The sequence below is a fragment of the Maniola hyperantus genome, chromosome 28 (assembly GCF_902806685.2).
Source record: "Maniola hyperantus chromosome 28, iAphHyp1.2, whole genome shotgun sequence".
In the NCBI taxonomy this organism is placed as follows: Eukaryota; Metazoa; Arthropoda; class Insecta; order Lepidoptera; family Nymphalidae; genus Maniola; species Maniola hyperantus.
The window spans coordinates 1,119,089-1,132,537 of record NC_048563.1 but is presented as its reverse complement, the minus strand read 5'-3'; the positions used below and the strand labels follow the sequence as shown (position 1 = coordinate 1,132,537).

The following is a 13,449-nucleotide window of genomic DNA, read 5'->3' as shown; positions in this document are numbered from 1 at the left end:
CGCAATTACAGTTAGAATCGTAAACATCCATTTATTTTGAAGAAGTATTAATTAAATATAACCTCAATATCAGCAACATAAAAAATAAGATTTCTTTATAACCAGGGTGAATAAATGGAAATCGTTTGCAGAATATGAAAAGGTAATTATTTGTCTACAAAACCAAATTAAAACTATGGTGACAACAATTATATTAGGGGGGGGGGCCCAAAGCTCCTAAGAAAATGGGCAATCTCTTTTAAAACTGTCAAACTGCGTCTGTCCTTTTCATATTACATTAGTAAGAAGAGGATGCGAATACTCTAAAATTAGGTTGTGTTCAGAATAAGTACCATTGTCTCTTGGACTATAGCCCATTGGGATCATTTAGTTGACATCATAAGTTCGTCCCCTTTTCTGAACGAAGCCTTTGTACTTATAATAAGTTAGCTGCCGCGCCCCGAATTCGCTCGGGCGTAATTTCCTCAATAGTTAATAGCCTCAATAGCTCAACCGGTAAAGGAGTGGACTGAAAACCGAAAGGTCGCCGGTTCAAACCCCGCCCTTTGCACTATTGTCGTATCTACTCCTAGCAGAAGCCTGACGCTTAGTTGGAGAGGAAAGGGGAATATTAGTCATTTAACATGGCTAATATTCTTTATAAATAAAAAAAGCTATCTGCATGCCAAATTTCAGCCCGATCCGTCCAGTAGTTTGAGCTGTGCGACGTGCCTTGACAGATCAGTTAGTCAGTCAGTCACCTTTTCCTTTTATATATTTAGACTAGCTAGACGATGCCCGCGTCTTCGTCAGCGTGGATTTAGGGTTTTTCAAAAATCTCGAGGGAACTCTAGTTTTCCGGGATAAAAGTAGCCTATGTCCATCCCCCGGATGAAGCTGCCTCTGTGCCGTGAAAAGTTTGCAGACAGACAGACCTGTCGCGTTAAGTACGCGATATATACTTTAGGTATTTTTTTTTTTTATTCAGATACAAGTTAGCCCTTGATGATGCAGTCTAAGATGATAGCGGGCTAACCTGGAAGGGATATGGCAGTTTTTATTAAACCCGTACCCCTTTGGTTTCTACACGGCATCGTACCGGAACGCTAAATCGCTTGGCGGCACGGCTTTGCCGGTAGGGTGGTAACTAGCCACGGCCGAAGCCTCCCACCAGACCAGACCAGAAATTTAGAAATTATAAAATTCCAAACCCCTGCCAGGAATCGAACCCGGGACCTCCCACTAATAAGACCACAGCGCTCACGACTGCGCCAGGGAGGTCGTCAATATAAGTAATATTGACCTATTTATTTATCTATTGACCTTTGCAGCAGCATTGCAATAGTTAACTACAAGGCAAGCACAGCAATTAAACCTATCAATTAAGTAATGATCATTATGCCGGTAATGCAACCACTTTCTAAGGGCGGTTTCAGACTAGCGTATTATACGCGCGTAGCTCGTTTTTGGAAGCGCATGTAGGCGCGTATAGGCGCGCCTTTTGGCACACGCTCAACTCGTACGAGCGTTGACGCCAGTGTTTCCATATGTAAATCGAGAATTACCGTGTTCAAGGGTTAAAATTACGGTGTTTCTAGATTAAATTACGGTGGATTACCTAAAAGAATACCGTGTAAATTACCGTGTCATTTTTAAAAGAAAAAACGTCACGAATTTGCTTTTTAATCAACTATTAATATTATTCTGAATCTGACTCTCCTAGCATAGCAATATCTTTTTCATATACTGATTTATTCATATTAATATTTTGTTAAATCTCATTAGTTTTACATTTTACTCCTTCCTAATTGCTTGAATAAGGACGAAAATAGATTGCTGAGATTTGATGCTTAAACCGAGAGCAAGAGAAATGTTGCCATTACGAAATATGCTTAGGTGACTGAGATTCGTACTCGTATTACGCAGTATATTATGAATTTTTAACGTGATTTTGTATTACGGTGACACGGTCAAGGTAATGGCCATATTACCTTGACGGTAGATTAGGGCTGAATTACGGTGCATCTACGGTAATTACCGTGTACATGGAAACACTGGTTGACGCGCTTCTAAGCTCGTATAAGCCCGAGCCGCGAGAGACAGTTCCATGTTGATACTGACAACACCACCGCACAGTGAATCGCCTAGAACAAGCTAGGTGGACAAAAGTCAATTCAAAGAATCACTTAATTGATGGTCATTTGTCACTAATGATTACCCAGGGATCATTAATCCAGGTAATAATTACGCCAAACATTCCATTACGATAAGTTATACACATTTGAAGTCAGGTGATAAGGTAATTACATTTACGTAAACAATTTAGTTGCAATTGTGCAGTGCTTTCGAGAACACCTATTAAAATTTGTGCTGAATATTATAGTTTCTGCTATGATGGATTTTACTTTAGAGGGTAAGTACTTTCTTATTTTACTTCAAATTGATTCTAATAACAGATAATGTGTAGTCTAAAATTTTTTGAACAAAACACTCAATAAAATGTCGTCTTTTTTAAATATCTTTATTTCCAAGGAATGTAACTTTTTGTATCCACATGTATCCAGTCTAATTTTTTTATATAATATAGCTACTACTCTAAGCTTCAATATGATATATAATTTTAATACTACAACGATTCCAATTCATCGTAATAAATTTTTTTCAGAACACGTGCATTCCATTTCGAAAATAGAATTTTTCGAAGAGTGACGGAAACATGCCAAAGAAGAGAGAAATGCTCGTCTAATGAGTTTTATTACTGAAAAATTTTCTATAACTGATATGACTCCTGACTCACGGAGGAGTATTCAGTCACAAATAGCAAGTGTTTCGTCAAAATTAGCTGAAAAGTGGGCTGCATCGAAAATGGTGGAGGATCGTTTTCTTCAGAAAAATAAAAGTTGGCTCGAGGGGACAGACATACAATTTAAAGTTAGCATACATCAGGCTTGTCCTTCCACATCATCTGAAGGAAGTCGGCCTAAGGGAGACCTAAAAAGAATTTTGAAGAAACATCTTTCAAAACCAAAAAACGCAGGGTTGAAGATTTAGTGCAATCGTGCAGTGCTTGTGAGTTAACTACAGCTGCGGAAGTGGCACATCGTTTGTCGGGTCACAGAAACGTAGCTTCTTTGATAAGAAGTTCGGAATCTCCAGAAAAAAGGAAATCTGGTGGTGATGTTTGTAGTGGTAGGCGATTAAATATTGATGAGGCATTAGCTTATTATGTAGATTCTACGTGTACCAGTCACGCTTATAAAAAGACGCGAAAGTGGTCATTAAAGGCGGGACATGAAGTGTTTCCATCTTATCATAGTCTCTGTAAAGCCAAAAAATCGTGCTATTCTTCGCAGGAAGACATTTCCGTGACCGAAACGCGCGCTGATATTAAGCTTCAAGCTATTTTGAATAAAACTGTTGAACGTTTGATTGAAGAGCAGACTTGTTGTATATGCTCTTGATAACATCCGATCCTGTAATAAACTCACTCAGAGAAGTGCCAAGAAAGAAGACTGAGAAATTACCAGTAGAAGTACTAAATTTGATTGTCCCTCCTTCAATACCAACACATCAATCACGTAATATTCAACCGTGTGATGAAGAAGATTACGTGATATCTGATTCGTCTGATTGTGAAAGTGATGATGAGTGCTCTGATTAATTATATTATTGTATACTTTTAGGTTTTGTTTATTTTAAGGTAGTTTAAGTGATTTTAACTGGTATTTTATGTTGTGTTTTATTTTCTTCTTTAACTTGTTATTATATTACTGATTTTAATCATATTATTTTTTACACCAAATTTGATTTTTTATTTTAAAAAATTCTGAAACCTTTAAATAATTATTTATTTATAATTTATGCAGTATCACAACAAAATATCATTTTTCATAGCTATAATAATTAGAATCCACAAAAAAATGTTTTTGTCCAGCTAGCTTGTTCTAGACGATTCACTGTGCACCGGTTCGAGCGAACACGCCGCAATATGCCCGTATACGCGAGGCCGGTTTTTGAAGCGCGTGTAAGCGCGTATGCTGAAACGACCGTATACGCGCAAAAAAATACGCTAGTCTGTAACCGCCCTTATGAATTAATTATAAATGCAATAAATTGTTTTTTTATGCCCTTCAAAACCATACTAATCGATACTAATATTATAAATGCGAAAATGTGTCTGCCTGTTTGTCTGTCTGCTAGCTTTTCACACACTTCAACCGATTTTGATGAAATTTGATACAGAGCTAGCTTACATCCCGGGGAAGGACATTGGCTACTTTTTATCCCGAAAAATTAGAGTTTTCACGGTATTTTAAAAACCTAAATTCACGCGGACGGAGTCGCGGGCATCATCTAGTTGCAAATAAAACTTCTGACTGATGGTAGAGGTCAACGAACGTTGCGTAAGTACGCCACTCGGAGTCAATGCCGCATCGTAGGGGGAGCATTGTCCCGATTTTTGCACGCTATACATTGCTGGTTTGAAAAATACTAAATCACTAAAACTACAAAATGAGGCAAATGGTTATTGGTATTGGATTGTGTTTAGGTTGTGTTTTGAAGACCTCCCTGGCGCAGTGGTGAGCGCTGTGGTCTTATTAGTGGCAGGTCCCGGGTTCGATTCCTGGCAGAGGTTTGGAATTTTATAATTTCTAAATTTCTGGGCTGGTCTGGTGGGAGGCTTCAGCCGTGGCTAGTTACCACCCTACCGGCAAAGCCGTGCCGCCAAGTGATTCAGCGTTCCGGTACGATGCCGCGTAGAAACCAAAGGGGTATGGGTTTAATAAAATCTGTCATACCCCTTCCAGGTTAGCCCGCTATCATCTTCTGTATCATCACTTACCACCAGGTGAGATTGCAGTCAAGGGCTAACTTGTATCTGAATAAAATAAAAAAAAAGGTAGTACAACAATAACGCTAAGTTTTTGCTAGCGTTCTGGCTACACCCTGTATTTATGACATTGTTTCCTTGTTCCAGACCAAATCAAACGCAAGCCAAAATAAGAAGACTGAAAAATTAAAAAAAAAACCAAAAACATGTCTAGACAGCGAATCACATTCCAGAAGATGCTAGAAGACTAGAGCACAGCAACCGGAAGCGCGTGATGCGCCATTTTGTCGACTCGCGATAAGCAAGATGGCGGCAGATCCGGTCAGGTCTGAGAGACAGTTGCTGGATGAGGCGCAGAAGGAGCTTCTGCTGGACCGGAGTGAAGTTGTCATAGTACCTGCGCAGAGGGATGAGCTGCGAGCTGTCAAATCCTCCAAGAAAGGTGAGGCTATACCACCAAGGTTATTCTTCCTTAGAGAATCTGACGCGGCCGACTCGTTTTCTTCGTCGCGTTCAATGCTGCTGATCTTGTTTTTTTACACAATTCTGACTGTATTTCAGCTAGGGTAAGCAGTGCTTATGTGCCTCTATGACGTGCACGCCACTGTATTTCAGCTAGGGTAAGCAGTGCTTTTGTGCCTCTATGACTTGCACACCAATGTATTTCAGCTAGGGTAAGGAGTGCTTTTGTGCCTCTATGACTTGCACACCAATGTATTTCAGCTAGGGTAAGCAGTGCTTTTGTGCCTCTATGACTTGCACACCAATGTATTTCAGCTAGGGTAAGCAGTGCTTTTGTGCCTCTATGACTTGCACACCAATGTATTTCAGCTAGGGTAAGCAGTGCTTTTGTGCCTCTATGACTTGCACACCAATGTATTTCAGCTAGGGTAAGCAGTGCTTTTGTGCCTCTATGACTTGCACACCAATGTATTTCAGCTACGGTAAGCAGTGCTTTTGTGCCTCTATGACTTGCACACCAATGTATTTCAGCTAGGGTAAGCAGTGCTTTTTCGAAAATCTAGGATTTTGTAAAGTGTATAACGCAATGGTGCCGCTTTATGCTTGTGGCCAACAACAAACTATAGGCACTGGCAAACGTGTGGACGGGTGTTTGCGTATGTTCGCCAACGAATGTCGTTCGATCTGAATTGGCTGCGAGCCAAACCATAGCCAACCACTATAAAAAGTACTCTGTGGTGTTTGCCGATGCTTGCTGTACGTTGTTTGCCATAAGCATGAAGCGGCACCAAAACCATACAGATATAAAGAGTTGCCCTAATGTCCTATTGAAAATAGCGGATCGGAAACTAGCTCAAGCTTATCGAAATTTCCATAAGTGTGTAAGAGACAACACTACATTTCAACATAACTATAAAAACAGGGGTTCGGAAAAATCCGCCATTTGCTGTGCCAGTGTAAGTACTTGTTTTTCTTGTAAATAAATAACCTAATCTTTTGTTATGACAGCTGATTAGCTGATACTATGAACAAGCGCCGCCATTTTCTGTGCTAAAAAATACACGGTAAAACCATAGATATTTTCTCTATATTAGTTTAGACCAAAACATTGTACGATAAAATATAATAGACAAGTTAGTCACAGATAACCGATATTTTATTTTAAAAAATGCTTTTTATGCGGGTAGTCAAAAAAAAAATTTGACGTATCTATTTACTATCTAAGATCGCAATATCACAATATAACCTTTAAAACCTGTTGTATCGAATTAACTTAGTAATCACAGTCAACTATAAACTTAACTTAAAGTAAAGGATAACATATTATTCTGTATTTCGGTGGTTAATATTCTGTACTAACTTCAAAGTTGTTATAACTTTTGAATAACAATTTCGAGTGTATATTTTTGAGTAACACTTGAAAGTTACTTCTGAACATTTACATTATTTTAAGGAGTGAGAAAAAGATGTGAAACGTGTTTTTTTTAATATTTGTTACTTTCACGTCTCAGATCTTGGGTTAGGAAAGTGAAGTGATTTTAACTAGTTCTAAACTTTAAACTGTTTAAAGTCTATTAGTGATTTTTTTATATATTGTAAAAGCCAAAAAAAAATTCATTTTACTTTTATATAAACACAAAACTTATCTTACTTATCAGTGATTATTTTACGAACACTTTTTGAATTATTATTCTAACCTTCTTGATTCGATTGATTTCTTAAACGTTTTTTTAATCTAGTTATTTGTATGGTTTAAAAAAGATGCATCTTTTACCTATTTCAAAAAAGGAGGTTTTCAATCTATCAAATCGGAATCTTTAATTAATTTTTTTTTTTTTTGTAAAAGAACTATGTCACGTGTCAAATACAAAAGGATTAACTCGGGTAAGTTTTTTTAAATTCTATTACCAGGAAATACATAGGAATTTGTGGACAAAGGGTTCCGTACCTCGAAAGAAAAAAGGGAACCCTTATAGGATCACTTTGTTGTCAGAGATCTCCATAATGTTCTCAAAGTGTGTGAAGTCTACCAATCCGCACATGGCTAGCGTGGTAGACTATGGCCAAAACCCTTCTCACGCTGAGAGTAGACCCGTGCTCTGTAGTGAGCCGGCGATGGGTTGATCATGATGATGATGTCAGTGACCCTGATTCTGCGGGTTTTTTTATAGCCCTTATATCTGGGTAATACAGTTTTATATTGATTGGCATATTATAATTTTATATATATATTTATTCACATGCATGCATCTAATAGGTAGTTTTTAATTACATACAATTTAAAACATGCGATCTCATCTCAGTTTTAATCCTATATTTTCTAGTGTACAGTTGCATTTAGTTTAAAAACAAAAAAAATATTTTTTGTGGTGAAATATTGTTTTTATTTTTAAATAAATTAAGGTTCTAAGTTCGTACCAAAAAAAATTACATAATTGAAAACAAAAAAGAAACAAATGTGCTGATATCAAAATAGAAACAATTAAATAATTAATGTGACATACTTAAAATAATATTAACTATGATCATAGTTTATACAATAAAAAGTTTTTAGTGGGGATGTCTAAAAAGAAATTGGGGAAAAAGGGTAAGTGATGCAGGTAAATCTAAATATATTAAAGGAAAAGGTGACTGACTGACTGACTGATCTATCAACGCACAGCTCAAACTACTGGACGGATCGGGCTGAAATTTCGCATGCAGATAGCTATTATGACGTAGACATCCGCTAAGAAAGGATTTTTGAAAATTCAACCCTTAGGGGGGGAAATAGGGGTTTGAAATTTGTGTAGTCCACGCGGACGAAGTCGTTTCAAACCCCCATTTAGGGGTGGCATTTCGAAAAATCCTTTCTTAGTGGATACCTACTCTTTGCAAAGAACACACCCTCCCAATTTCATGTCTCTAGGACCAACGGTTTAGGCTGTGCGTTGATATATACAAGTCAGTCAGTCAGTCAGGACTTTGAATTTTATATACATATACAGATATAATTATGTAGAATTTATGAAGGGGAGTGAAAAGACTATAAATAAACCACTGGACATTGATATTGGCTAAACGCCAGCAAATGTCTAGATTATCGACTACCTATGGAGTACTTAATGGAGCAAACTTCAGAAACATCTATAATATAAAAATGAATCACCAAATGTGTTGCTGATCGCAAATCTCGAGAACAGCTGAACCGATTTCGCTAATTCTTTTTTTATAATATTCCTTGAAATACAAGGATGGTTCTTACGGAGAGAAAAAATAAAAAAAAATTGAATCGACTGTTAGGCGGAACGAAGATCGCCGGGGCAGCTAGTTTCAGATAAATTAATGTTTTGATTTTAAGCTTATTTCATGGTTTAACGACATATTTTAATGTAGATAAAGGGTAAATACTACGATTAATTTCATATTTTTATTTGTCGATACTAGTTGATGCTTGTGACTTCGTCCGCGTGGAATTAGGTTTTTTAAAAATCCCGTGGGAACTCTTTGATTTTCCGAGATAAAAGTAGCCTATGTCATTCTCCAGGCCTTTATCTATACCCATGCAAAAAAATCACGTCAATCCGTTGCACCGTTGCGACGTGATTGAAGAACAAACCAACAAACAAACACACTTTCGCATTTATAATAAGGGTACTGATTAAATCTCTATACATAAAAATGAATCACTAAATGTGTTGCTGATCGCAAATCTCGAGAACAGCTGAACCGATTTCGCGAATTCTTTTTAGGGTTATAGAAAACGGAACCCTTATAGGATCACTTTGTTGTCTGTCTGTCTGTCTGTCCGCCTGTCTGTCAAGAAACCTACAGGGTACTTCCCATTGACCTAGAATCATGAAATTTGGCAATAAGGTAGATCTTATAGCTGACATTTGGGGAAAAATCTGAAAACCGTGAATTTAGGGTTGCATCACACAAAAAAAATTAAATTGTGGTCATAAACTAATAATTAGTATTTTCAATTTTCTAAGTAAGATAACTATATCAAGTCATATGAAATATATCATATGAAAGGTCTTCACCTGTACATTCTAAAACATTTTTACGCATTATAGTTTTTGAATAAAATGTTGAAAAAATACGACTGTAGTACGGAACCCTCATTGCGCGAGCCTGACTCGCACTTGGCCGGTTTTTTTAAATATTCCTTGAAGAACCATGCCGTTCTTACGGAGAGAATTTTTAAAAAAAAATCCTGGAAAAGAATCGACTGTTAGCCAGTTAAATATAAATACAAATTTAAGTAGGTACAATATAAATATTTTTTCGTTGAAGTATCCATCAGATAAAAAAAACTCAAATTTTACATTGCATAAAGATTAAGAATGAGGTAAAGTGCCTACACTTGAAAACAAGGTCGATTATCACAAGTGATATTTATTATCAACTAGCTTATGCTCGCGACTTCGTCCGCGTGGACTACACAAATTTCAAACCCCTATTTCACCTCCTTAGGGGTCGATTTTTCAAAAATCCTTTCTTAGCGGATGTTTGCGTCATAATATCTACCTGCATGCCAAATTTCAGCCCGATCCGTCCAGTAGTTTGAGCTGTGCGCTGATAGATCAGTCAGTCAGTTAGTCAGTCACCTTTTCCTTTTATATATTTAGACTAGTTGATGCCCGCGTCTTCGTCCGCGTGGATTAAGGTTTTTAACAATCCCGTGGGAACTCTTTGGTTTTCCAGGATATAAGCTAGCCTATGTCACTTTCCAGGTCTTAAACTATACCCATGCAAAAAATCACGTCGATTCGTTGCTCCGTCGCGATGTGATTAAAGGACAAACCAACAAGTCAACAAACAAGCACACTTTTGCGTAAATAATACTGACTAGCTTATGCCCGCGATTTCAAACCCCTATTTCATCCCCTTAAGGGTTGAATTTTCAAAAACCCGTTCTTAGCGGATGCCTACGTCATAATAGCTATCTGCATGCCAAATTTTAGCCCGATCCGTCCAGTAGTTTGAGCTGTGCGTTGATAGATCAGTCAGTCAGTGAGGTTTTAGTCCAATACCCATAACTTATACTTGTAGTTTTTGTGATTTAGTATTTCTCAAACCTGCAATGTATAGCGTCCAAACTTGGGGTCGATGCCCCACCTACGATGTGGATTTGACTCCGCGGCATCTATCTACGCAATGTTTGTTAACCTCTAGCGTGACCTCTAGATGACGCCCGCGACTTCATCCGCGTGGATTTAGGTTTTTAAAAATCCCGTGGGAACTCTTTGATTTTCCGGAATAAAAAGTAGCCTATGTCCTTCCCCGGGATGCAAGCTATCTCTATACGAAATTTCGTCAAAATCGGTAGAACGGATGGGCCGTGAAAGGCTAACAGAGAGACACATTTTCGCATTTATTAGTATGGATGGTACGGCCTTCGAGCGCGAGTTTGACTTGCACTTAGCTGGTTTTATTTGCAATACACGGTAAAAATATTTAACAACTATTTTATAGTAAAAGTCCCGCAAAATTGCTATTGTGCTGGAACCATGTCTCATTAACATCGAAATGACGTCATTTTGAAGTCAGCTAAAATAAAAATATACCATCAGCTCGAAACTAGACCCTCAATAGCCTCAATTTTAGAGCCTCAATAGTTCAACCGGTATAGGAGTGGACTGAAAACCGAAAGGTCGACGGTTCAAACCCCGCCCGTTGCACTATTGTCGTACCTACTCCTAGCACAAGCCTGACGCTTAATTGGAGAGGAAAGGGGAATATTAGTCATTTAACATGGCTAATATTCTTTAAAAAAAAAAAAAGCTTCGGTCTAGTGCTGACGGCCAAAAATGGCGGCCACGAGCATTAGCAATTTGCGGGACTTATATTAAGAATAAGAATAATTTATTTTGAATTTAGAATTTAGACACAAGAAACAAGTTTCCTACCCTCTGCACTAGGAAAACCCTGTATTAAACCTATTATGTTTTTTTTTTTCAGTAAAACTTCCGGAGGATGAAGCCGGCGTGGGGGGCGGCCGGTTTACGATCGGCCCGGCGCCGGAACGGGACTGGGAGATGGTACCACCGGATGGGAAGTGGGGCTGGTGCATTCTCGTAGGTAAACACTCTGCTTTGACCCTAGCATGCTCCAGTACCTCTAGTTATTTTTTTTTTAATATTCATTATAGATATACGCTTGACCACAATCACACCTGATGGTAAGTGATGATGTGGCCTAAGATGGGACACGTTTCATCATTCATTATCATCATGATCAACCCATCACCCACGTCTCCTCTCAGAGTTAGAAGGGCTTTGGCCATAGTCTACCACGCTGCCCATGTGCGAATTGGTAGACTTCACACACCTTTGGGAACATTATGGAGAACTCTCAGGCATGCAGGTTTCCTCACGATGTTTTCCTTCACCGTTAAAGCAAGTGATATTTAATTAATTAAAACGCACATAACTCCGAAAGGTTAGAGGTGCGTGCCCGGGATCGAACCCCCGTATAGAATAATCATTTGCCTCATTTTGCAGTTTTAGTGATTTAGTATTTTTCAAACCCGCAATGCTATACAAAACTCAGAGTCAGTGCCCTGCCTACGACGCGGCGTTGACTCTGCATATGCTATTATATGTATGATATCCATACTAATATTATAAATGCGAAAGTGTGTCTGTCTGTCAGTCTGTCTGTCTGCTAGCTTTTCACGGCCCATCTTGATAGCTTGCATCCTGGGGAAGGGCATAGGCTACTTTTTATCCCGGAAAATCCAAGAGTTCCTACGGGATTTTTAAAAACCGAAACTCACGCGGACGAAGTCGCGGGCATCACCTAGTCAGTACCCTTATTATAAATGCGAAAGTGTGTTTGTTTGTTGGTTTGTTGGCTTATTGGTTTGTCCTTCAATCACGTCCCAACGGGGCAACGGATTGACGTGATTTTTTGCATGGGTACAGATAAAGACCTGGAGAGTGACATAGACTACTTTTTATCCCGGAAAATCAAAGAGTTCCCACGGGATTTTTAAAAACCTAAATCCACGCGGATGAAGTCGCGGGCGTCATCTAGAGGTCACGCTAGAGGTTAACAAACATTGCGTAGATAGATGCCGCGGAGTCAAATCCACATCGCAGGTGGGGCATCGACCCCAAGTTTGGACGCTATACATTGCAGGTTTGAGAAATACTAAATCACAAAAACTACAAGTTATGGGTATTGGTTTTTAAAAAACTTAATTCCACGCGGACGAAGTCGCGGGCATCAGCTAGTATTATATATTTTCCAGGCGCGACCCTGGTGAACATTCTGATTCCTGGAACGATCAAGTCGTTTGGAGTGCTGCTCCTGGAATTCCAGGATCTATTCCAAGCCAGCGCGTCTGCTTCCAATGGCGTCGTCGCGCTGTGCTACTTCCTCTACAGTAGTTTAGGTAATGTACAATGCCCTCCCCCCACTACACTTGCAGGAAAAGCAAGCGATATGCACCACCATCACACAAAAAATCATCTGTTCACATATATAAGTACAATTTAATACGTAGATTATAGTTATTTTTAAGGAGCGCCAGCTCGCCAACAAACTGGCTCACCAGTTTGGCGAGAAAATAATAATGTAAATATTTGGTGTACCTACGCTTGTTATAAATAAAAAAAAAAAAAAAAAAAAAAAAAAAAAAATCTAAAATACACTTAAGGTGACGCAGGACGCTCGACCGAAATTGGCAGCGCACGTGGGTAACATGTTTGCTTTTCACTTGACATTGTATGAGAAAGTTGAGAGGCACTATGATTTTCACTGAAATCAAGCGCGCGAAAAGGGTTTAGGAAAAGTATTTTTGAGAAAAAACTGCTGAATTTATGTTTGCAAAGTAAAATTTTTTCAACTAATGAATAAATAAACAACGTCTAATGATACATTTTTTTAGAATTTTCATATCCCTAATCTTATTTATTTACGCCCAAAGTTGTCATTAATTTAGTGTTAAAATAGAAATCTTTTGAGCCTCGTAACTTTTAAATCAATATTTTTTTCAATATTTTATACATCAATAAACCTAGATAATGACGAGATAAATCGATATAATTCTTAGTTTTGGGCGTACAATATCGAATATTGTTGTATTTTCCCTCCTACGTTTGTATGGAGAAAGCACCGAACTGAGCTACCTTAACGTACGCGACCGATCGAGATGGCAATCGCGGTGTGAGGCGGGGAGACGCCCC

At 38.4% G+C, this 13,449-nt stretch overlaps 1 protein-coding gene across 3 annotated transcripts in view; it reads left to right on the top strand.

Moving 5' to 3' along the window:
- Positions 1-13,449, top strand: part of hrm (solute carrier family 16 member hermes) — a 43,252-nt gene that overhangs the window by 9,366 nt on the left and 20,437 nt on the right. For 2 of the 3 annotated variants that reach the window (XM_069508388.1, XM_069508389.1), the window contains exons 2-4: positions 4,958-5,252; positions 11,219-11,338; positions 12,513-12,656. In XM_069508388.1, the coding sequence (XP_069364489.1) occupies positions 5,117-5,252; positions 11,219-11,338; positions 12,513-12,656 (400 nt within the window). In that variant the 5' untranslated portion in view covers positions 4,958-5,116. Of the gene's footprint in view, positions 1-4,957; positions 5,253-6,544; positions 7,157-11,218; positions 11,339-12,512; positions 12,657-13,449 lie in introns of those variants that run through there. The other variant, XM_069508390.1, reaches the window with a different exon arrangement.